Genomic DNA, 26,548 nt, shown 5'->3' with positions numbered 1-26,548 from the left:
TATTCAGCCGTGCTTCGGGCTCCCTGATGCAGGAAATATAGCCTCTTCCCCGCGTCCCGTCCGTGGACTGAATGATTGAAGACCTTTTTCATTTCTTGGACGAAGGCCGGGTAGGAGTTGCAGATGGGGCTTTGTGCGGCCCAGACCACTGATCCCCAGTCACGCGCCACCCCCGTGAGGAGACTCAAAATGTAATCGATGCGGGATCTGTCGGTCCTATAGGTAAGTGGCTGCAACTCAAATACTAATGACGTCTGCATTAGGAAGGCCTGACGCGAACCTTGGTCCCCCCCATAATGTTCCGGTGTGGGGACGTAGGGCATTCGGGCAGCAGTGGGCGCAGGATTGGCGGCTACCTCACTAGGAGCAGGGACCAGTTTTGGGGGAGCTACGGGAGCAGGGGTAGTGGGGAGTTGGTTTAACATGGCGGACATCTGGTTTAACTGGTCAGAGAAGGAATTCATTTGGGTGGCCATGTTCTGGTTGGACGCGGCTAAATCTCTTAGGGCCTGACTATGCTGCCCGAGGAGCGTCCCCTGGCTGGACACCGCCTGGAATAGATCTGGGGGGGACGTGGGGCACTCGGAACCCCCACTGTTTGTTCTCCGGGTTCATCTTGGCCAGATCACACTGTCAAGGTGAGGAGGGGGTGAACCCGTGCAGAGAACAAACACACGAGGGAACGAGACTGAGGGAAACGGTGGTTTAATAACAGAATGACTCATTGTGAAGTGAGGGGGGTGAACTCATGTAACTAAAAGGGGGGTGATGGGAGGGGGGTGACGAGACCAGGAACCAGCGGTCCAGCCGACGTCCGGGGTGGTGTTGACCAGCGGGCAAAGAGCGGGCAGGAGGGAGGAGAGGCTGGTTCCAGGGGGGGCGACGGGCTGGATGTTCCAGGGCGAGTGGGACTCAGTAGGCAGGGTGAGCTCGGGCAGGGCGGAGTAGGGACCCTCCAAGACAACGGGGTTTTTCCAGACAGAGGTGGGGAGGGTGAGCAAGGAAGAGGGGGGTTCAGGCAGGCAGGAGATCCGAGGGTATCCGGGGCAAGGTTGGGTCAGGGAAACTGGGCAACTGGGTCTGCAAACTAGGCAGAGGAGAAAATACGGTTAGTATAAACATTCTCTTTCAACAGAGAAGCACAAGGAGGGCTAAAGCAAACTGACTGTGAGAACAACGTTTACGATCTGGCAGGGTGTAGACTGTGTGACCGGCTTTTGTTGAGGAGATGATGAACAGGTGTGCCTCACCGCAGCTGCCCGGAGTCCTGTGAATCAGAATGATTGTGGATAGGCGGCAGCTGTGGAGGATGGCCCCGCCAGGTATCAGAGAGAGAAAGAGAGAGAGAGAGACCGAGAAAGAGGGAGAGGGAGAAAAAGGAGGTCAGGTGGGGGCTGAGGCGGGGACGGAGGAGTGGGCCCTGACAGTACCTCTTTGTCCATCCCATGCATCGGCCTCACAAGTACATTGTATTCGCCCTCATCTCGCCTCCTCCTATTCAAAGGACGAGTCGACCACCTTCTCTTCCTTTTCTGTCTCAGCAGCAAATAAATACAACAAAATTCTTCTTCTTCAAGAAGTAGATGTGCATGTGTCGCCATGTTGGAAGTCGTGTAAACAATGGTAAACTTCTTCCGCTCTAGTTTAGTACCATGGTAGACGTGTGGTTGCGATACATTGCCCCTTGCAGTTTGGGAGCAGACACCGCACGGAGAACAAATGCACATACGTTCTCTCACGCGGATTACTGTGCGGCTCAATCCCGCGCAGCTCGTTTTTGCAGAAAGTATAACCCGGCCTTCACACAGCCCTTCTCAAGCGCAAAATTTCTGTGTTGCACACCTCCAAATTTTTCTAACTACACGGATGGAGACACGTCTCATTTCCGCACGGCTCTTTCGTGCAGAAAGCATAACCCAGCCTTTAAGTTAGCTGGGATAGACTCCAGCCCCCCGATGACCCTAATGAGGATAAAGTGGTGTATAGATAATGGATGGATGAATGGATGTATTTGCAAAGGTGGCCTGGCAACAAATCATCTATACAAAATTACAATAAAACTCATTCATTCAGAACAACCATCACTCATGACTACACCAGTTGAAAGTGTCAGAATATTAGAAATAAGCTAGTAAACCTCTTTGAGAGAAATTAGTTGCTTTAATGTCAAGCTGTGGCACAGCTCAGTTATGTAGTATGAATGTACAGTACTGGAAATCAGTCTCTCTACTTTCTAGCTCATCTGAACTTTCAAAGCCAAACTGTCATGTGATCTCATGTCTGATGCCTTCTTGATGCCAGAGATGATTACTCAGCCTTTCATACTTGAACTGAACTGCACTGTGGTAAATATCGTCCGGTAGCATAAAAGTATGGGCGGCAGCAATATCCCCTTAATCTAGTGTAGGACTCATCATGGATTATACAATGTGCAGTTATGTACTATATCAATTAGACATCCATTTAGATTATTGGCAGGGTGGGGAACATTAGTCAGTCCCTCTTGCAAAATACCTACATTTAGAATTTTTGGAGAAAAGGTTTGCGTGTCATCAAAAACAGCCTGTGATCTTGAATGAGCCTGACTTGCAGTGGACATGATGGCATGTAAGGTGGTATAGTCATCAGAAAAATGGACACAACAGTATTTAGTTGGGTAAGAAATATATTCATGTACAGTAGGCCTAACGTTGATCTTTGTTAGGGATTTGTTTATCTTGACTTGACTTGAAAACCAGTAGTTTAAACACTGTTATAGAGATAGGATTCTAGCCAGTTGTAAGCAGAAATCTTAAAATTCACAGAAACTGTATTTGAAGCCTTTGGATAGATCTATAAAGTGCAGTATTTCTTTTTAATCAAGTTAATTAATAGTGTCATCCAAAATAGCACCTGTAGTGACTGTCCTTTCACCAGATTTAAGGTCTGATGGCTGTAGCTAAAGGACATTATTAACCTCCATGGTCGCCATGCAACTGTGAGCTGACTAGTGATTCTAAGACTTTCGACAGACACAGCTTGAATATTCGTCAATAGCTAAGTTACTAGCTTTATGCAAATAATCACCTGCACTATCTTTCATGTTAAGAGGATTTTTGACTGAAGTAAAGGTAGATTTTTTTTTTTTTTTAAAGAGGCATTGAGGCGTAGGATCCATAGGTCAAAGTTGTCCTTGTCAGGGGACTCTTTTATGTATGTGTTTATCGGTACATTATGTACCTTTGAGTACATGACAGGCATAGGTAAAACATGTAATTATGTATGAAGCAAGGGCGAGGTGGGGGTGAGTGGATGCTTTATGTAATATGTCACATTGTTATATGAAATTATTCTAAAAGGCTTCAAATGTATTGCTTTTATGAATCTGTACATTTTTACCACAAATTGCAGGTGGCAGCAGTGTGAAGGTTATGCTCTTTAATTATTTAACAATTTACTGGATGCAGTAGACAGATCTATCTGTAGAACAGACAAATAGATAATAATGATATGTTTCAAATCCTGCTTTTATAAAGGGTAAAAATATAAGAGAAATAATAAAGCACTGGCTCTCGTAGAACATGTTAGCTGGTGTACATAGTTAAGGAAATCTTCTGCTGAAAATATGTCAAACTGATATCCAGAGCAAGATTTAACGAGAATTTCATATTGTAATTTTGGATCTCTCTGTGTCTGTAGATTGCAAGTATTTTTGAACACCTATGGCATTCAGACCCAGACACCCCAGCAGGTGGAACCCATCCAGATCTGGCCTCAGAAGGAACTGGTCAAGGTAATACTGGTCAAATGTGGATTAGTCACCGAGTTTACAAACGGTTTACAAAGCCCAACTCACCATTCACTTTGCTTTCTGTTGTTGCACGTCTGCAATTTAAAATGATTTAACCCCTTGACACCGATTGTCACAAATTCACAACATACCACTTTCATTCAGACTGCAGCCGAGATAGCGTATCCATTCCCCCAACGCCGGTTTGTGCATATTCAATGCATACCTCAGAACCTTTTGCAAGCACTGGTTTCTCATAGGACCGATTGGAATGGGACCTAATTATTATATATCAGTTATTACTATTATATATCTATGTATCTATGTTCTATGTGTAATAGATAAATTAACAATCTCCACTTATTTTAGCATCAGTTGAAAAGCAAAAACACTCAAAAAATGTTTTTCATTTAATTTTAAATAAATTCAGGCATGAAGGGATTAATTCAAACTCAGTTTTGAAACAATGGCTCCTCAATCTCAGACATCAGTAGTCAGAAGTATAGCGCCTTATTTTCACCCGTGACAGTAACATTACATATTGGTTTATGGACTACCGTTTGAGGCTGCAAGGTTGAATTTTGGCCGTTGCCATCTTGGACTTTCGAAAACCCGACATTACGAGCAGTGGGTGGATATGACTGAGAATAAACTATTACTATACCATAAACTAGGGCATAAAATCCTAATTAAGATATTTACTGAGGTAACAGATCAAGTGAGAGATAGGGTAGAGCTAATTTGTTATATGATAATACAATTTTGGGAAAAATGCAATATATTTTTGTGATATTATCACTTTAAGAAAAATGATGGTGATGAAATATGATGGTGTTATGTTCTGTGAAACACCCTTAAATGTAAACTATAGAACAGTACTGAGCCTTACATGCCATAGACACTAGGCTTTAGAAACTTTTTAAGCAGTATATCCCACTTAAATGAAAAAAAGTGGAGTGAAGATTAACTTGTGGCATTGGCAAAGTAACCTCAGGTAGATTTCCCTAAATCCAATACAAAGCAGAACAAGGACACTAAACTTTAATGTGGCAAGTAATGGCATCTGTGACTGGTGTTAAATTTCAATTCAATTCAATTCAATTCAGTTTTATTTATATAGTGCCAATTACAGTCAAATTGTCTCAAGATGCTTTACAGAACCCATATGCCAGAGCAAGCCAAAAGGCGACAGTGGCAAGGAAAACACCCTTTTAACAGGGAAAAAAACCTCGAGCAGAACCCGGCTCTTTATGTGGGGGGACCCATCTGCCTGCTGGCCGGGCGGGTTGAGAGGGACAGAAGAGGTAGAGGGGTAGAGGTAGAGAGTTACATGTAGAGGGTTAGAGGTGGAGGTAGAGGGATAGCGGTAGAGAGGTCGGGGGGGGGGGGACAAGGACCATAAAACACACAATTTGATACATGCATGATAAGACAGATGATACATGCAAAGTACAACTAACATGGAAACTGATTATAGTTTACTGCTACGGTGTATATATAGCATATATAGCTGGTGGTAAATTCAAAAATATGTAGATGAGCAAATCAAGTGTAGTAAGGGCAATGCAGAGTAGATTGGTGGAAATGGGCAGCTGGAAGCAGTGGGCTGGAGGAAGGTCAGCAGCAGCATCCCACAGATGGAGACTAGGCCAGTTGGTGGGAGAACAACCACACATCTGAAGCATCCAGCTCTGGGACCAGGGACATTCGGAGAAAGGACACAGGGAGAAACAGAGTTAGTGTAATGCAATAATGGTATATAAAGTAAATACATAGGTAGTTAGAGAAGGGCTCAGTGCATCAAGAGAGGTCCCCCAGCAGCCTAGGCCTATAGCAGCATAACTAGGGGCAAACTAAAGGGACGTCAAGAGGGGAAGTCAGTTGTGCAAATGAAAACGCCAGCTCACCCCATCAGGGTCCCCCAGTCAGCCCTAACTATAAGCTTTGTCAAAAAGGAAGGTTTTAAGCCTGGTCTTAAAAATAGAGAGGGTGTCCACCTCCAGAACCCAGACTGGGAGCTGGTTCCACAGGAGAGGCGCCTGATATCTGAAGGCTCTGCCTCCCATTCTACTTTTAGAGATTCTAAGAACAACAAGTAAGCCTGCAGTCTGACAGTGAAGAGTTCTGCTAGGATAATATGGTACTATCAGGTCTTTAAGATATGATGAAGGTTGGTTGTTAAGAGCTTTATATGTCAGAAGGAGGATTTTGAGGAAGCCAGTGAAGAGAAACCAGTACAGGAGAAATATGATCTCTCTTGCTAACTCCCATCAGTACTCTGGCTGCAGCATTTTGGATCAGCTGCAGATGTCTGAGAGAGCTTTTGGGACATCCTGATAATAAGGAATTACAGTAGTCAAACCTAGAAGTAACAAATGCATGGACTAGTTTTTCTGCATCACTCTGAGACATAATGTTCCTGATTTTTACAATATTTCTCAGGTGGAAAAAAGAAGTCTTACAGATTTGTTTTATGTGTGAGTTAAAGGACATGTCCTGGTCAAAGATAACGCTGAGGTTCCTTACAGTAGTACTGGAGGCCAATGTAATGCCATCCAGAGTAACTATATGCTTTGAAAGCAATTTTCTAAGATGTTTGGGGCCAAATACAATGACTTCAGTCTTGTCTGAATTTAGTAGTAGGAAATTATAGGTCATCCAGGTCTTTACGTCCTTAAGACAATCTTGCAGTCTGCCTAGCTGATTAGTTTCATCTGGCTTCATAGATAAATACAATTGAGTGTCGTCAGTGTAACAATGGAAATTAATACAGTGCTTCCTAATAATATTGCCTAAAGGAAGCATGTATAATGTGAACAGTATTGGTCCTAAGACAGAACCCTGAGGAACTACATGGTTAACCCTAGTATGCTCAGAAGAGTCATTGTTGACATGCACAAACTGGAACCTGTCTGATAAGTAGAATTTAAACCAGTCCAGTGCTGTCCCTTTAATGCCAATACAATGTTCCAGTCGCTGTAATTAAAGTTTGTGGTCGATTGTATCGAATGCTGCACTAAGGTCCAACAAAATAAGTATAGAGACCAGTCCATTATCTGATGCTATGAGAAGGTCATTAGTAACTTTCACCAGAGCTGTTTCTGTGCTATGATGCACTCTGAAGCCTGACTGAAACTCTTCAAACAAGCTATTCCTTTGTAAATGTTCACATAATTGATTTGCAACTGTTCTTTCCAGAATTTTAGAGAGAAATGGGAGGTTGGAAATCGGTCTATAGTTGGCTAAAACATCTGGATCTAGAGTAGGCTTTTTAAGCAAAGGTTTGATTACAGCAACCTTAAAAGCCTGTGGTACATAGCCTGTTACTAGAGAGAGATTAATCAGATCTAACATTGAGGAATTAATTAAAGGTAAAGCCTCCTTGAACAGTCTAGTTGGGATAGGATCTAAAATACATGTTGATGGTTTGGATGTAGAAACTATTGAAATTAGTTCAGAGAGATGTATGGGAGTAAAAAATTCTAATTAACCGTCAGGTCTTACAGCCAATTCTAAAGCATCTGTACTCGATGATACATCTGTGACATTTGTCAGATAAGTTTTCTCTCTAATCGTAATAATTTTATTTGTAAAGAAGCTCATGAAGTCGTTACTGCTCAAAGCTAAAGGAATACAAGGTTCAACAGAGCTCTGACTCTGTCAGCCTGGCAACAGTGCTGAAGAGAAACCTGGGGTTGTTCTTGTTTTCCTCTATTAAAGATGAATAATATGTTGTCCTGGCATTACGAAGAGCTTTTTTATAAATTACTAGACTGTTTTTCCAGGCTACATAAACTTCCTCTAAATTAGTGGAATACCACTTCATTTCCAGCTTTCGGGGCCCCTGCTTTAAAGTCCACAGCTGGGAATTATACCAAGGAACAGGTCGTCTCTGAGATAGAACTTTCTTTTTTACAGGTGCAACACTATCAACAGTTGTATGCATTGAGGCTGCAGCATTATTAACAATATAACCCACTTCTGTTTTATCAGTAAGTGGTGCTAGACTAAATAGAGAGGGTATTACTTCCAGTCACCGAATTGTGAGACAGACATCTACTGTAGTGATATTTATTCTCAACTCCTATACAATCTATTGTTGTAAATTGAAATGTTATCATAAAATGGTCAGAAAGAAGAGGGTTCCGGGGAAATACTGTTAACTGTTCAGTTTCTATGCCATATGTCAGGACAAGGTCAAGGGTGTGATTAAAACTATGAGCTGCTTTATTTACATGTTGAGAAAACCCAATTGAGTCTAATATTGAATTAAAAGCAGTCATAAGGCTGTCACTGTCCACGTCAACATGAATGTTAAAGTCACCCACAATAATGACTTTATCTGAGCTGAGCACTAAATCAGATAAAAAGTCTGAGAACTGAGATAAAAACTCAGAGTAAGGAGCAGGAGGATGATATATATATATATATATATAACAACAAATAAAACTGGTTTCTGAGCTTTCCAATGTGGATGAGAGAGACTGAGAGTGAGATTTTCAAATGAACTGTAACTAGGTTTAGGTCTCTGGTTCATTTTTAAGGTAGAGAGGTAAATTACCGCCACTCCTCCTCCTCGGCCCGTGATTCGAGGAACATGACAGTTAGTATGACTAGTAGGAGTTGATTCATTTAGACTAACATATTCTTCCTGCTGCAACCAGGTTTCAGTCAAACAGAACAAATCAATCTGGTGATCAGTTATCAAATCATTTACTAACAGAGATTTAGGCGAGAGAGATCTAATATTTAACAGACCACATTTAATTGTCCTGTTTCTTCGCTCAGTTGAAATAGTGGTATTAATTTTTATAAGATTTTTATGGTTACTATGTCTTTTGTTTATTTTTGAATTGTTTAATTTATTGAATTTTGGTGGTCGGGGGACAGACACAGTCTCAATAAAGCTAACTGAATTCCTGGAGGATGACAGCTGTGAGGAAACTGCAGAGAGGTGTGGAAGACAACAACTCTGCATCCTGGTCTGAACTCTGGGTTGTCATGCTTTAGGAGTTCTAATAAAATCAGCCATATTTCTATAAATCAGAGCTGCACCAGCCAAAGTGGGATGGATGCCGTCTCTCCTAATCAGACCAGGTTTTCCCCAGAAAGAGCTCCAATTGTCTATAAAGCCTACGTCGTTTGCAGTACACCACGTAGACAACCAGCAGTGAAACGACGACATGCGGCTAAACATATCGTCGCTGGTCAGATCTGGCAGGGTCCAGAGAAAATTATGGAGTCCGACATGGTTTTGGCAAAGTTACACACCGATGCCACACTAACTTTGGTGACCTCCGATTGGTGTAACCGGGTGTAATTACCGCCGACGTGAATAACAATCTTACTGTATTTACGATTATCTATAGCCAGCAGTTTCAAATTTGCTTCTATGTCGCCCGCTCTGGCCCCTGGGAGGCATTTAACTATGGTCGCTGGTGTCGCTAGCTTCACGTTTCTGACTATGGAGCTGCCAATGATCAGAGTTGGTTTCTCAGCGGGTGTGTCGTTGAGTGGGGAAAAACGATTAGAAACGTGAAGCGGTTTGTGGTGTGCCGGGACAGCGGGCTTGAGCTTAGGACTACATTTCCTACGAGCTGTCACCCAGCTACCCTGACTTCCCGGCTGCTCAGGAGCTGCTAGGGGACGGCTAGCAAAAGCTACACTAGCAGCTATGCTATTGCAGTCCGCACCAGCTAAGAGGGCCTGGCTAACAGCTAGCGGGATGTTTTCCATGGTGCGGAGCCGCGTTTCCAATTCAGAGAGCCTCGCCTCCAAAGCTACAAAGAGACTGCATTTATTACAGGTATCGTTCTCACTAAAGAAGGCAGAGCAGTAACTAAACATGTGACACACTGAGCAGGACATAGGAGTGGAAGAGGGAGAAGCCATGCTAACTGCTAAGTGCTAGGCTAGTGGACAGAGATAACAGATTAACTTAGAATTAAGTACTAAGAAGGTGCTTGAAGAAAACGAGTGTATGTTACAATTCAAATGTTACCTCTGCACACAGATTTAATGAATATCAAATTAGATGGAGTGGATAAGCTACAACAGTCAGAGAACACAACACAGCGCTACAACAGCAAGTGGCGCAATATGCTCACCGTAACGTCAGACGTCAGCAGGATCAGGTGATCAGCACTTTCACAGTTTAATTTAGCATTTTGCAATGTAATTTGTAATCCCATGCACTCACTGTGATAATACAGCGAGCTAAGGGTAAGATTATTGCTTGCCTTGAAGATAAGATTATTACTCTGCCAAGGAACGCACCAGAGTTATATGACGATCGGCATACGTCAGAAATGCGGCCTATAGTCTGGATCTACAGATTTGTTAAAGATTTACATATCATTGCGAGATAGTGGCACGGTGTCACTGTAACTATGACTACAAGTGAACACTATGTCAGCTGTCTGCTGATGATCATATGATTGTGATCCTACTACAAATCCACCACTGCAGACTTATCGGGACTTGTCCGTCGGAAATCATACAAGGAACACTTAATTAAATTGTGTGGGTGTTTCTGAGTCCCAGCAATTCCCGCCGCCCGCTACATATTTAGGTCACGCGATTCGGTATCCGTGCATAACGTTTCAGCCGTAGGAAATGATACAACAACTGACCAGCCTTTGCTGAGTACTGCACTCTCTGAGTGCTTTTCTTGTATTACTACTGTAGATAACTTCTTTGGTAGGCACATTAACATTGGTATCAGAGCAAATCTACAGTTTAATCCATGAAGTTGATTTTGGAAAATATAAAAAAATACCTACAGATAACTATTTAAATGCAGAATATCTGTCTCTGTGTCGCCATGCACACCACCACATTCAACCCAAGATTTCCCAGACCTGCTGTGCTCAATTACAACTTCAAAGCTATGACTGGACAATCACTGTTCAACAACAGAATTTTGCCAGCCGCCAAGTGAAACCTAACTGACTGCAGGCATTTTGCAGTGCAGGATTAACTGCAATGACTTGTTGCTTTATTTACGGGCCCTATCCTTATCCTCAAGAAAGAGGTTGCCAGTCATTGCAGTTTGCTGTGAATGATTGGACGGAAATTTGTTACGAGGGAGGGTTTTGGTGTGAGCTCAGGCGCAGGAAATGAACAGTCAGATAATGTGTAACTCAGGTTTATTTATAAGGTCCTTGTGGACAACAACAGAAATCAACACATACAGGGAACTAAAAAGAGCGCACTAGGCTCAGAATCCATTAGTGGCACGTAAGGGCCGGGCGGAATTGTAACCGGAACCAAAACTGTATCCCTACTCGCGGTAGATAACACCCAGGCGGGAAAGGACAAATCTCACAGATGCTCTAACTAAAACCAAGGCTGTTTTCACAAGAGTAGCGAGAGGTAACTATAACAGAAGTCGTCTCCAAACGGCAGTGCTCTTAACGAGAGCTATAACTCTACTTGAACAATAAACTCACGAGTATACTGGGGATGCTAAGAACCGGCTCACAGCGGTGGCAGCCTGGGTAGAGCAGCAACAGGTGAGTGGCAAACGATACCAGAAGGGGGGAGTCGGTGCAGGCGGGTGTCTCCTTTGCTCAGAGAGTCCAAAGTCCAGTGTTGACGGCAAACTTTACAGGAACGGGGGGAAAGTCCAGCAGGGACACGTCGTTCCTTCTTCTCTTTTCACTGTCTTCTTTTGTTTTCTTTTCCCCTTTCTTCATTTATGCTCCAGCACTGAGAGCTGGGTCGTGTCTGCTTAAATAGTGGACTGGGGAAGGCTGATTAGGTTGCGCCCACTGAGCTGGCTGATGGGGAACACCTGTTGCTTCCTTCTGTGCTGCTGCTGGGCTGCCCTAACAGGCAGGAGGAAGGAGAGGGGAGGGCACTAACTAGGCCTGGCAGCAGCCAGCCTGACAGTACCCCCCCCTCTACGGGCACCTCCTGGTGCCCGAACAGGATAATCCCGGGAGGGGGAGGGGGATGGACAGGGAGGGACCGAGCGAAAAGTCCAAGAGGAGATGGGTGGGCGGAGGGGATGTGGAAGGAGGGCCAAAAAAAAAAAAAATCAGGTGTCCCGAACAGTCTGGGGGTGGCACTAAGCCAGTAAATACAAACAAGTTCAAAAATAGACCAGGGAACAGTTCAAAAGACTGGTCAACAACAAAACACTCCAAGGCGGCCGGACAAGGCACCCATGGCCATTCCGGAGGACGAAGCCGTTCTGGAGGACGGCCCGGATGCCACTCTGGAGGCCGGCTACGGAGAAGACGAAACCACTCCGGAGGCCGGTGGCGAAACCACTCTGGAGGCCGGCGACGGAGGAGACGAAACCACTCTGGAGGCCGGCGACGGAGGAGACGGAACCACTCTGGAGGCCGGCGACGGAGGAGACGGAACCACTCTGGAGGCCGGCGACGGAGGAGACGGAACCACTCTGGAGGCCGGCGACGGAACCACTCTGGAGGCCGGCGACGGAGGAGACGGAACCACTCTGGAGGCCGGCGACGGAGGAGACGGAACCACTCTGGAGGCCGGCGACGGAACCACTCTGGAGGCCGGCGACGGAGGAGACGGAACCACTCTGGAGGCCGGCGACGGAGGAGACGGAACCACTCTGGAGGCCGGCGACGGAGGAGACGGAACCACTCTGGAGGCCGGCGACGGAGGAGACGGAACCACTCTGGAGGCCGGCGACGGAGGAGACGGAACCACTCTGGAGGCCGGCGACGGAGGAGACGGATCCACTCTGGAGGCCGGCGACGGAGGAGACGGAACCACTCTGGAGGCCGGCGACGGAGGAGACGGAACCACTCTGGAGGCCGGCGACGGAGGAGACGGAACCACTCTGGAGGCCGGCGGCGAAACCACTCTGGAGGCCGGCGGCGAAACCACTCTGGAGGCCGACGGCGAAACCACTCTGGAGACCGGCGGCGGAACCCCTCGGGAGGCCGGCGTCGGAGGCGGCGGAACCCCTCGGGAGGCCGGCGGCGGAACCCCTCGGGAGGCCGGCGTCGGAGGCGGCGGAACCCCTCGGGAGGCCGGCGTCGGAGGCGGCGGAACCCCTCGGGAGGCCGGCGTCGGAGGCGGCGGAACCCCTCGGGAGGCCGGCGACGGAGGCGGCGGAACCCCTCGGGAGGCCGGCGACGGAGGCGGCGGAACCCCTCGGGAGGCCGGCGACGGAGGCGGCGGAACCCCTCGGGAGGCCGGCGACGGAGGCGGCGGAACCCCTCGGGAGGCCGGCGACGGAGGCTGCGGAACCCCTCGGGAGGCCGGCGACGGAGGCGGCGGAACCCCTCGAGAGGCCGGCGGCGGCGAAGGAACCACTCGGGAGGCTGGTCTGGGGATCGATGAAGGCGGGACCCCTCGGGAGGCCGGCGGCGGCGAAGGAGGCGGAACCCCTCTGGAGGCCGGCGGCGGCGAAGGAGGCGGAACCCCTCTGGAGGCCGGCGGCGGCGAAGGAGGCGGAACCCCTCTGGAGGCCGGCGGCGGCGAAGGAGGCGGAACCCCTCGGGAGGCCGGCGGCGGCGAAGGAGGCGGAACCCCTCGGGAGGCCGGCGGCGGCGAAGGAGGCGGAACCCCTCGGGAGGCCGGCGGCGGCGAAGGAGGCAGAATCCCTCGGGAGGCCGGGCTGGAGGCCGGTCTGGGAACCGGATCAGGTGAAGGCGGGACCCCTTTGGAGACCCAGGAGCAGGGGGTTTTTCAGGTGACCCGGGTTCAATAGTCTCTCGGCCAGGGGGATGGTCAACTGACCCAGGCTCTACAGTCTCTTGGCCAGGGGGCTGGTCAGCTGACCCGGGCTCTACAGTCTCTCGGCCGGGAGATTGGTCAGCTGACCCGGGCACTACAGTCTCTCGGCCAGGGGGCTGGTCAGCTGACCCAGGTGCTACAGTCTCTCGGCCAGGGGGCTGGTCAGCTGACCCAGGCTCTATAGTCTCTCGGCCAAGGGGTTGGTCAGTTGATCCAGGCTCAACAGTCTTCTGGCCAGGGGGCTGGTCAGCTGAACCCGGCTGGTTCGAGGCGGCGTCGACAGCGTCGACCCCCTCGAGAACTGAGGCGGCGTCGACGGCGTCGACCCCCTCGGAGACGGGTGAGGCGGCGTCGACGACGTCGACCCCCTCGGAGACGGATGAGGCGGCGTCGACGGCGTCGACCCCCTCGGAGACGGATGAGGCGGCGTCGACGGCGTCGACCCCCTCGGAGACGGTTGAGGCGGCGTCGACGGCGTCGACCCCCTCGGAGACGGTTGAGGCGGCGTCGGCGGCGTCGTGGACCCCCTCGGGGACGGGTGAGGCGGCGTCGTGGACCCCCTCGGGGACGGGTGAGGCGGCGTCGTCGACCCCCTCGGGGACGGGTGAGGCGGCGTCGTCGACCCCCTCGGGGACGGGTGAGGCGGCGTCGTCGACCCCCTCGGGGACGGGTGAGGCGGCGTCGTCGACCCCCTCGGGGACGGGTGAGGCGGCGTCGTCGACCCCCTCGGGGACGGGTGAGGCGGCGTCGTCGACCCCCTCGGAGACGGGTGAGGCGGCGTCGTCGACCCCCTCGGAGACGGGTGAGGCGGCGTCGTCGACCCCCTCGGAGACGGGTGAGGCGGCGTCGTCGACCCCCTCAGGAACGGATGAGGCGTCGTCGTCGACCCCCTCAGGAACGGGTGAGGCGGCGTCGTCGACCCCCTCAGGAACGGGTGAGGCGGCGTCGTCGACCCCCTCGGAGACGGATGAGGCGGCGTCGTCGACCCCCTCAGAGACGTGTGCGGCAGTGGAACCTCGATGGCTGCTGCAGAGTGGCGAGGTCTGGGCGCTGGGGAGCAGCGAGGCCTCTGCAGCGCTCGGCGGCGGCGGCGGCAGGACCTCTGAGGCGCTCGGCGGCGGCGGCAGGACCTCTGCGGTGCGCGGCGGCGGCGGCGGCGGCAGGACCTCGGCGGCGCTCGGCGGCAGGACCTCTGTGGCGCTCGGCGGCGGAGGCAGGATCTCTGTGGCGCTCGGCGGCGGCGGCAGGACCTCTGCGGCGCTCGGCGGCGGCGGCAGGACCTCTGCGGCGCTCGGCGGCGGCGGCAGCAGGACTTCGGCGGCAGGACCTCGGCGGCGCTCGGCGGCAGGACTTCTGCGGCGCTCGGCGGCGGCAGCAGGACCTCGGCGGCGCTCGGCGGCGCTCGGCGGCAGGACCTCTGTGGCGCTCGGCGGCGGCGGCAGGATCTCTGCGGCGCTCGGCGGCGGCGGCGGCGGCAGGACCTCTGCGGCGCTCGGCGGCGGCGGCAGGACCTCTGCGGCGCTCGGCGGCGGCGGCGGCAGGACCTCTGCGGCGCTCGGCGGCGGCGGCGGCGGCAGGACCTCTGCGGCGCTCGGCGGCGGCGGCGGCAGGACCTCTGCGGCGCTCGGCGGCGGCGGCGGCAGGACCTCGGCGGCGCTCGGCGGCGGCAGGACCTCGGCGGCGCTCGGCGGCGGCGGCGGTAGGACCTCGGCGGCGCTCGGCGGCGGCGGCGGCAGGACCTCGGCGGCGCTCGGCGACGGCGAGGTCTGGGACCTCCGGGAACCTCTCTTCCTTCTGGAAGACCTTCTGGAGGGTGGCTCGTCAGGGTACTGGGGACCGGGTTCCGGTGGGGAACTGATCTGGCTGGGGTGGAAATTATCTAGTCCGAGTGCTCTATCGAGCAAGAAAGAGCACAGGTCATTAGAGGAGACGGAGATGGGAGGTGACTGGGGACTCCGGTGTCGGGAACCCCGCTTTCGACCAGGCCTTGTCTTAAAAGCCAGACGGGTCCCATCGAAAGGAGACTTGCTGTTAACATCGTCCAGGGGGCTAGGGGAAACAGGATCTGCGGGGAAACTAGTGGGCTGGGGGCTAGCAGGTGGAGTGCAGGTTGAATATGTGGCTGAGGTAGGCTGGTTCACGAAGGGCAAGGGAGAGTTCAGGAACTCTAAAACATAATCAGGCAGGTGGCTCGTTAGCCAGGGCATCTTGGCGGCCGCCTTGTGACCCAAAGACACCAACACGTCTTTGAGCCCCTGATCCAGAGCCTTAGTCCACATTCCCCACAACTGGAGCTGGAGGTCGAAATATTCGTTGTATTCCTTACTCGTAAAGAAAATGTCTAGGGGATATGGTGAAGGAGCTGAGCCAGCCTTTGAGCCTGCTGGCTCCAATTCGGGCTGGCTCCAACTGTTAAATTTGCCTGCTGAGCTCATGTCTGGCTGGAGCATACTGTTACGAGGGAGGGTTTTGGTGTGAGCTCAGGCGCAGGAAATGAACAGTCAGATAATGTGTAACTCAGGTTTATTTATAAGGTCCTTGTGGACAACAACAGAAATCAACACATACAGGGAACTAAAAAGAGCGCACTAGGCTCAGAATCCATTAGTGGCACGTAAGGGCCGGGCGGAATTGTAACCGGAACCAAAACTGTATCCCTACTCGCGGTAGATAACACCCAGGCGGGAAAGGACAAATCTCACAGATGCTCTAACTAAAACCAAGGCTGTTTTCACAAGAGTAGCGAGAGGTAACTATAACAGAAGTCGTCTCCAAACGGCAGTGCTCTTAACGAGAGCTATAACTCTACTTGAACAATAAACTCACGAGTATACTGGGGATGCTAAGAACCGGCTCACAGCGGTGGCAGCCTGGGTAGAGCAGCAACAGGTGAGTGGCAAACGATACCAGAAGGGGGGAGTCGGTGCAGGCGGGTGTCTCCTTTGCTCAGAGAGTCCAAAGTCCAGTGTTGACGGCAAACTTTACAGGAACGGGGGGAAAGTCCAGCAGGGACACGTCGTTCCTTCTTCTCTTTTCACTGTCTTCTTTTGTTTTCTTTTCCCCTTTCTTCATTTATGCTCCAGCACTGAGAGCTGGGTCGTGTCTGCTTAAATAGTGGACTGGGGAAGGCTGATTAGGTTGCGCCCACTGAGCTGGCTGATGGGGAACACCTGTTGCTTCCTTCTGTGCTGCTGCTGGGCTGCCCTAACAGGCAGGAGGAAGGAGAGGGGAGGGCACTAACTAGGCCTGGCAGCAGCCAGCCTGACAAAATTTAAGGGAAGGAAACTGTAACAGATTATTGATACCGTCACACTACCACTACAACTGCACAAATCAGTCTTGCAGTCTGCCAGATTACAGTTCAGCAGCTATCTATCAATATTCCAGTAGATCTTGGTTCAGTCAGTCCATCTGCTTGTCAGTCGCAGAGTTCCTGCTCTGAAGATTTTCCCCTTGATTGTCCCATCAGTCACAGCAGGGCTGCAGAGTGGTTGAAGTGATAGATTAGAAAAGTAGCTGTTCGTGTTGATTGATCAGTGTAATGGTGGAGCTATCACTGTGGCAAATTGGACATGCATGATACTGACTGGTTATCAAGTTTGTTCTCAGAAGGCTATGTTAGAAGTTTGTTCAAGAGATGAAGGATATCCCAAATGCTGAGGTATTCAGAAAATTTGGAATCATTCTCATTATGACTATAACAGCTGTTTCACTCTTGTTTTTGAAAATCCTGAGGTAAACTCAAGCAGATCAGTTACTGGGATGAAAGAGCTTCTGAAGAACATTTGAAAGAGCTATAAACTTGAATGAAGTCCAAATGTTAAAAACACAGAGGAACATCTTTCAAATCTAGGAAATACATGATGATGTGGAGCCTGACAGGCATCAACATCAGCATTATGGTACGTTGTTAATTGAAGAAAGATAAGCAAAAATAATATAAAAATAATAAGGATTCAGTTAGTAGTTCAACAGTATTTTCTACCCTCTTTCTAAAAATCTCCTTACTGTTTATCAATCACTGAAGCTGGATTCTTTTCTCCAGTTCCTGTTGATGGCTTTTTTAATGTAAATTACATTGTCAAGGCCGTCACGAATGCTACACCATATTCTATTGAAATAAAATGTGAGTTTTTCTTTTTATGAGGAATAGTTTTTGATTTCAGCAGTAATCCTGCTTTTACATGCTAAACATGGAAGTTATGAGCTATAAAAATCCCTGATGTGGTTCTCATTCTATATCTGCAGTATCTACAAAAAGGGTTCAGTGGCATTTCATCAAATTTGGATCCACCAGCGAGTCTTTTCAATGAATGTAATTCCTTTCATATCCCGTATTGGACCTATTTAGGTTTATCTTTGAGCAGCAAAAGTCACAAAAGTCATTACTTGTAAAACTTAAGATTGATCATTAAATGCTTATTTTACCACCCACAATAACTGTGTTTTGTGCACTACTTTTTACTTACAAAATAGGACAGGGTATGTAATAAATTTGTCAGACTCTGAGCTGCCACCTCTTAAACCCAGCCCCAGTCAGCATACAAATAAGAAGATAGGATGGGTAAGGCCCACATTATACTATTCACATCCACAAGGGTTTGCATGTGGGACGTGATGTCCATGAGAGTAAGTGCAAACCTCCTCAGACATCCACTTGTAGGCCAAAATTTATGTCCTAATACTACACATGTGCAGAAAACATACAAACCAGCTAGTGCATATGTGTGGAATGGAGTACTCTAAGCACTCTCGCAGACTAGAAAAGTGGTGTAATAGCAAGATCTACGTATCCATGGTGTCCACAGCTGTTCGTGTGTACATCCACAAGAGAGAATAGTCAAGGCATAGAAAAGTAGACTTTACTTGGATGGAAGCACCTCCAGCATTTGACACTGGAAATAGCAACAGAGTTGTCATTGCAGTTATTCCAATAAGGTGACAGTAGCTCATTGCATCTGTAACTGCAGCTCTACTGTGTTGGTGCGATGGGGAGGAAATGAAGCTACTGGAACTTCTACGAGTAACAAGTCCAGCACTAGCTGTCATTTTCATCCTGTCCACTTGGCTTCTTTCATCTTTTGCAGATTACACCATTTATATTGTCATATCCATGACACCAGCTTCTGCTTTACTCCCATCATATCCGTCACTCAAATCCGTGTCTCTCCTCAAGATGCTGTCCCTCATCTGCATGTCTGTTGTTTGAAGTTTACCATCTGATCGTAGTCTGTCTTTCCTCTGTCATATCCGTCACTCCAACCCCAGTCTCCTCCCTAGCCTCTGTTCCTCATCTGTCATGTCTTTTGTGTAGCATCTATTCGCTACGCCACATTCTATAAACAACCATTTTCTCCTATCATGTCATCTCTCCAGGGTCTGGTTTTTTGTTTTTTTTTGAGGCCTTTCTGCCTTCTGTGCCTCCATGGCTGTATCCGTCTCATTTGCAACTCTAACCCCATTCTCCCCTCTAGGCAGACATCCTACCACGCCCCCATTTTGTCCGTTACACCAAACAACTCTCGCCTCCAGGTCGATCATCTGCCTTTGAACTGTCACACCTGTTACTTTTTGCTTCTCTCCCCTCTGCCTCTTTCTGCTGTGTGGGTGCTCAGCCTCTCAGATGGATATGCAATTGTGAGTCAGAGCGGGTGCTGTGCTGAATATTAAATCTGAAGCCCAGACAGACGTTTCTTCCTCGACAGAATCTGTTTATCTCGGAGTCACCACCATCTCCGGTGCTGCAGGCTGCTTTTGCTCGCCCCTTCTCGTGTCTCGCGGCTGTTTGATTCTGTTGACAACAGCTGCCTGATGATGGGAGAGTGGCAATTACATTTGCAATGTGTTATTCCCACCCCTAGCTTATCCCCCTTGCCAAACACTGCTTCGTCCAAAACAGCCTTTCTTTGAGCTGCTTCATATCTGATAGTCAATGTGGGTGTCACTTTGGATGACATTTATTGCTGATTTTCTTCCCATGTTGCAAATTAAAAGCTATGCCTTGACTCATCCCAAAGAGACACTTGAGACAAAAAGTGAAAGTTTTCTAAATAAAATTCTGGTCTCTTGGCCTCCCTGTCTTTTTTTTTTTTTTTTTTTTTTACTCACCACTTCCGTTGCAGTGATTATGGAAATATGTAGAATGCAGAATCCTACACACCATCCTATGCAAAAAAAAATTACATTTAACAGACACAATTTAAAACACTTAAAAGGTAACAAAGAGTATTCCCCTAAAAATACTGATAGCCACTCATGTCTCCCTTATGGTGTTGCACTTCAGGGAAACTACAGTGCGTACATTGTTATGTTTTTAAAACTCACAGACACGAACTATCTCTTCACATTTACTACTGCAGGGGTATTCAACTAAAATTCAAAGAGGTCCAGTCAGAGACAATTTATTAAAGCAAAGGTTCCGAACATCATAAAGTCTAACTTGAATTAGTGTGATATATGTTGATGTAACCTAGTAGTTTTTCTTAGTTTTTATTATAACTTTTGTTATAACTGTATATCTTAAAATAAAGTGCAGAACTTGAAAAAATTAATGACTGAACAACCTGAACCAACTTCTATACATCTTTAACAATACTAAATCTCAAAAAATTTAAACAATCGAACACTTTCACATTTTTCCCTGTCTTAAACCACTCCCCTTATATCCTCTGCTGCTTAATGGGAGAACTGAGCTGCAGCTTCCCCTGCCTGTATTTTGAATCGTGGCCTGGATGGTGTCAGGGACGCTCTCAAACACATTTGGAGCTCATTGGTGAGTCTGGAACGAGATTTTGTCAGAGGTGGGTAGTAACGAGTTACATTTATTTGAGTAACTTTTCAAAAAAAATGCACTTCTAGTAGTAGTTTAGTAGTTCTAGTAGTTGTACTCTGCCATACTTTTTACTTTTACTTGAGTAGCTTTGTGAAGAAGAACTGCTTCTCTGTTACACTGGACTACACTCAAGTCGTTACTTTTTTATTTACCACATTAAGGCTGGAATATACTTTCCGCACGAACGAGCCGCACGGAAATCAGCTGCACGGAAATCCGTTCGAGAGAACGTGTGTGCATTTATACTCCATGCGGCGTCTGCTCCCAAACTGCAGGGGGCAGTGTATTGCAAACACATGTCTACCTGGTCTACTCTAGTACTAAACTAGAGAAGAAGAAGTTTGCCATTGTTTACACCACTTACAACACGGCATTTTACCTAATAAAAGCATTTCAGCAGTTAGTTTTAATTTCACACCATGAATACTTCATAACCCGGTTACCACGGTGATCTCTGTGTGATGAATCGTTTAAGTGCACGTATTTCTAGACTTCAGCTAGGAGTAGGTCCTGGCCTTCTGCCATGTTTTTCCGCGCGGCTCCGTCCGCGTTGGTTAGAAAAATGTGGAGGTGCGTGGAGCGGAAATTTTCCGCACGGAAAGGCCGCTCGAGGGGGCGTGGGTGCGAAAATGACGTAATTTTTCCTCACGGAGCCGCACGGACCTTGCAGACGCAGCAAGCATAAAACAAGCTTAAGATATGCTTTATTTTGCCAGACAGATGCCCCCAGTGGATCTACAACATGATTGTGTTTCACCAATCAGATGAAGCAACAATAATCACATGACTCTGTTTCACCAGAGGTAGCCCCTGCAGTCACATGACCACATACAGACTGTGGCCCGCATAGCAACACAAACTCTTCTCACGTAGCAGACACACAGGGAATGAAAAAACACAAGAAAAATGACAGAGGCTACTGTTTCCAGTGCTAGAACTGAAGAGGATGAACACCCATGGCCTCATATACAAAGCATGTTTTGTGTACACCCAGTGCAAAAGAACAGCTACATAATGTGGTGTCTTCTGTGTCTGCCAAAACAAACCAACATTTCAGCATACAAAAACTCAACGTCTAACCTGAGGAAACATAGTGCGGTAAGTTTTACCTAAATTCCTTTTTTGCTGTGGTTAGGCAGATGTTAGTCTTGTTAAGTTCCAAAATACCAGTCTTAGGAGTTTTTCAGATAGACCCTTTTAGTGTAAACATTTCATTAAATGATGTACTAAGCTAATCAGACCATACATTTTCTATTTGAGTGAGTTAGCGTTAGCTACCAAGAATCGCAAATTATGAATGTTCAAGATGGTTTTGGTGACTGACAATCAACCACCAGAGCCTGGTTAGAAAACATTATCATATCAATGTTTAGTTGTTTTATTCAATGTACCAATGTTAGCATAAGGTAGAGGCTAAAGGATATAAGTTTCTGAAATTGGTTCTGCTGGATGAATAGTTACAGTTACAATCCACAGACCTAATTCTTTTGAAAACCATTTATCTTTCCACAGGCCTTGTCTTCGTCACACATCACTCTTAGACACAGATGGGGATGATGTCAACACCAGCAGCAGCAGCCTCTCTGAGGAAAATTACTTCTTTGGATCCATGGGGACTTTTTAGTCATGCAGGACTACTGTACACTGCCAAACAGTTATAGCTTCGTGGCAAGAACCTTTAGAGCCAACTAATGCTGAAGCTTAACTGTCACTTCACCAAGTGAAGAAGAAGCAGGTTTTGATCAAACATGCACAGATGCAGACACACACACACACACACACACACACACACACACACACACACACACACACACACACACACACACACACACACACACACACACACACACACACACACACACACAGTTTAAAGCAAAGAGAGACTTGTATGTGCATAAGCTGCCTTGTTGTAATGTTATTTTCTATCTACTGAGCCTGTGCTATTTGGAGGGAAGTGAAATACAGTATACAGTATATCTTTTCACTGGAAGTAGTTTGCACTGTTCAAACATAAAAATGTTACCTTACTACAGGTATTTGTTTCAAAAGCTTTAGTTGTGAAAAACAGATTTGGAAATTTGTGTTTCTTGTGCCTTAACATGTCATTTTGTAAAGATGTTATTTATTTTTGCTATTTTTTTATTTTATGATTTGGAAATACCAGAATTTGCACATTATTTTACATCTTTTTCGGACTGATCACATCATTTCTAAAAAATAAATTGGACATTACAATCAAACACTTATTCAGTACTTGAGCAGTCTTTTCACCAAACACTTTTTTACTTTTACTTGACTGATTGTTTGGATTACTACTTGCTACTTCTACGTGAGTGATATTATTTTGAAGTAACGTTACTCTCCCTTGAGTACAATTTTTGGCTACTCACCTCTGGATTTAGTTTTGATTATGTTCATAGTTGAAAAAGCTTCTTCCTCTCAGTGTTGCTTTATTCATTTTTCTTTTTTGTCTGTCCCTCACCTCTCAACTGTTTTCTGAACGCAGAGCTGCAATGTTTAGTGGCTGCAGAGACTTTATTGGCTGAGTAGCATCACTTGAGATGGCTGAATTCGTACGTAATTGGTCTGCGTGTTTCCTGAGCTGATAACCAATGCCGTAAACACTGGAAAAGCTGCGCTGGTAAGATAAAAGCGACCCATCAAATTTAAAATCCCATTACAATTTACTGATTACAGGTCCAGATCCGTATAAGATGGTTTCTGGGTCCAGATCCAGACTGCGGTCCGCCAGTTAGTAACCCCTGTATGACTGCTTCTGCAGCATTTTTGTTGGATGTTGTGTTTGAGATAATTTCTACAAAAGTATAATTTTCTTGAGAAATCAACATGTCACCACTGAAAATTTTGTTCTTGTATTACCAAGTCCCTCTGTAAGGTGTGGTGACTAAGATGGGCTAGTGGATAAAGATATAAAAACAAGAAACAGTTTGATAAATTCCAGAAAGCAACTTTCCTATGCAAAAACGCAAGGCAGGTGAAAGGTGAGGTTAGTGTGTGGAGGAACAGGCTTGTCGGACATTTCAGACTTTCTGTTTCCATTGTGGTGAAGGGTCCAACAGCTTTGACTGCGATGTCAACAAATAGCAGTTAGTGGATGCAGCTGTAGTTTTATGGGCATGTAGGAAATGGAACAATGGAGGGTTTGTTATGTTTTGATGCTGATGTTCAACAGAAGGCTCAACAAGGGCATGGGGAGGGCAGAAAAAATGGTGCTTTCTGTCATCTCTGAGTTTAATCCAATCAGCATCGAGACCCGCACAGCAGTTTCTCAGTGTTGCTCAGAGGTATCCACCCCGCAGTCAGTACTTTTTTCTCCCTTGACAATGGAACCTGAAAATGGTCCTACATGGACGGTTCTCACAGAACACGCACAAATGTCGGGCTGCCCCAAAATAATCTGCAAGTTCCTGCAGAGAAAAATGCCCAAGTGTTTTATTTTTCCGTTACAGTGAAGAAGTGGTTGTTCATTGTAATCATTCCCCCTCTGCATGCTGCTCATGAAGTGATCCATTCTAATGTGATTCCAGAGATGGTTGTCAAAATATGCACTCTTTTTTTTACATTTCAACACAATCTATAATAGCTCTTTTTTAGGTGGTTTTTAGTCAAATCCAATGGGAATTTTCTAAAATTACTATATTTTTAGTACAAAATTCCATTTTTGTGTGACTATACCACCTTTAAATACTAGGGTTAGGGTTAGGGTTAGCATGATTTTGAGCTATTATGCAAAATCCTGAACCCTAACCTGCAGCTTACTGTAAGTACCTCTCGATGTCAGCATCTGCTGTACGAGTAAATCATATTTTGTGATTCCAACAGTTACATTCACACTATTTAGCACCAACCCAGCAGTGATAAAAATGTGCAGGAGAACTCCAATCTAAGCTGCTATCAAACCGATGAATACCCCTGTGGTGAATTAAAAGTTCTACAGAGTTTGTCAGTAAATAGTTGCACTTTCTCAGACTATATATCTGCTGCAGAAGTGTAAAATACAAGCTTTTTTTGTATAACTTTCTATTAAGTTTCTTGCCTGCCAAGGCTTACTGTTTGTACTTCGGTCAGTGGAAATGTCTCTGAAAGGATGCTGTGATAGGCTGCCTCTATGTTGTCATTCTTCATTGGTATTCTGTACACAGAAAGTATTGAGTGCAGAGGTTCTTCCAACCTTCCACTAGCTTTTCTCCTCTAGGTCTCCCCCCTACCTGTTACAACAGTGGTTTGCAATACCAATCAGTAACCCATTTCTCTACTTTATGAATAAATATATATTTTTAAAGACAGTACTTTTCTCGCTTTTAGTGTAATTTCTTTTAATCAGGTCAATCCTTGCTTTCTCCTGTAGTATTCAGCATAAGCTTCTCAAGCAAATGAGGATGTACACAGGAGTAGCATAGCACCACCTTTTGGTTGACGTCATGTACTGCTGGTCTGAAATGGAAGAATATGGCAGGGAGGGCTTGATGGGCAGATTTCCCACAGCACCACTTGAGTGTGTGGGTGTACTGATGTCGTATCCTGATAGAACACATTGGAAAGTATTTAAATTTAGATTTTATAGGTTGTCACAAAGGGAATAAGCACCCTGATGGTTTTACACTCAACCAGACACATCAAAAAACGGAGTGCTGCACGAAGACCATATGTTCATAACAGTCTAAACACGTAGCTCACACACACACTCCAAAAGGATGAGTTGTGGTGAATGTGTCACACCACTGGGCTTCGATCCAGCCGTGGTAAGAAATCAATGTCCACCTTCTTTCTCTTTGCATCTTTGACAGTGCATTTTGACAGCAGGCAACACACAGTGGTAAGAAGCTTTTATCTGAAACACCAAAGAAATTCTCAGTGAAACTGATAGGCTGTAGCTACTGCATTCTCCTTCTTGGCATTTCTAAATTCACTTCAGAGACAGCTAAAGGAGGAGGCCATGACCTTTTCCTCTCATCGGTTTTGACAAGATGGGGAGGCCTTTGATGTAATAAGTAGTGATTAATTTCACATAAATACTGCGGTGCCTACAAAATCGGCCAATAATTTCTATTATCCATTTTGCTCTTTTGAATCTGGGCTACTAAATTTACAATTAGTGCAAAAAGCTTTACAATGCTGTGGATTACAGCTTTTTGTGCACCTGTGGGTAAGTTGTATTTCTTCTAGTTTGACTTGCACTATAGAATTTCAGCCTACCAATTAGGTGTGAAACTTGACCTTGACCCTACCCTGAATCCATCCTTGTCTGCTAAACACTGTTGGAGTTGAGCATTGATATCAAGCTCAGTCCTCTACTGTGTGCTGGACATCCTGCCTTGCTGATGTTTGCATTTTTCACCTCATAAACTTACTTTACACTTGAGATTTTTCACCTTGAGTCTGGGGGGCCAGGCCAAGCCGAGAGACATGACTTTGGACTTCATTAAACTAAAGGCCTTCAGTCTGAGAGCAGAAGGAGATGGAATTATAGTGTAAAAGGATTTTGTATTGACCAAACAGAAAACATATGTTAGCAGGCTTAGGTTAAAGGATCCCTCCTCTCCTCCAATCTATATGAATCTCAGTTATAACCATCGAGATATATATATATATATATATATATATATATATATATATATATATATATATATATATTAAAAAAAAAGTCAGGTGTAGCCATTGTAATGTCAGTGTGGACCACTGCTATGAAAGGCATTTGGTCTTCGAGTGGGTGATGGATCTGACTGACAACTATAGACTGTATATACAGTCTATGCCAACAACACAAGAACATCACCATGTCTTTGTGGCACTGATCTGTCAATCACAAGGTAGCTTTGCTCTAACACTTACCCTGCTTTATTGTCTATTTCACTCTAAATGGGACCCCATCATTTGCAAAATGAACATCATGCTGTAATGAAGGAGACTTTAAACTAGCGATTAAGAACATAAACTCATTAGGGGGGGACTTACAGTGTATCTAAGGAGCATAATTCTCCAAGTAAACTTCCATGGACTAGAAAGGCAGCATACTAGGAACTGCTACACATCCATGTTGTCCACAGCTGGCCATATGCACGTCCACAAGGAAGTATATTTTAGACTTAATGTTCTCTATGATTAATACTGTTATACGTTTCCCTTACAGAAAAATTGGCAAAACTTACTATCAAAAATAAATACCACAAGTTGATCTGTGACTACCACACTTTCCTAAACAT

General features: G+C 46.6%; 1 protein-coding gene and 1 long non-coding RNA gene across 4 annotated transcripts in view; both read left to right on the top strand.

Moving 5' to 3' along the window:
• The window catches only part of phkb (phosphorylase kinase, beta), a 227,019-nt gene that overhangs the window by 166,783 nt on the left and 33,688 nt on the right, over positions 1–26,548 (top strand). For all 3 annotated transcript variants that reach the window (XM_023265994.3, XM_055012134.1, XM_023265996.3), the window contains one exon: positions 3,679–3,772. In XM_023265994.3, the coding sequence (XP_023121762.1) occupies positions 3,679–3,772 (94 nt within the window). The remainder of the gene's footprint in view (positions 1–3,678; positions 3,773–26,548) is intronic.
• LOC129349305 (uncharacterized) lies at positions 16,766–24,634 on the top strand. The gene is made up of 2 exons (XR_008602264.1): positions 16,766–21,422; positions 21,837–24,634. It is a non-coding gene; the product is annotated as an uncharacterized LOC129349305 (long non-coding RNA).

This window comes from Amphiprion ocellaris, chromosome 1, assembly GCF_022539595.1.
Source record: "Amphiprion ocellaris isolate individual 3 ecotype Okinawa chromosome 1, ASM2253959v1, whole genome shotgun sequence".
Taxonomy (NCBI): Eukaryota; Metazoa; Chordata; class Actinopteri; family Pomacentridae; genus Amphiprion; species Amphiprion ocellaris.
This window is presented reverse-complemented; position numbering and strand designations above follow the sequence as displayed.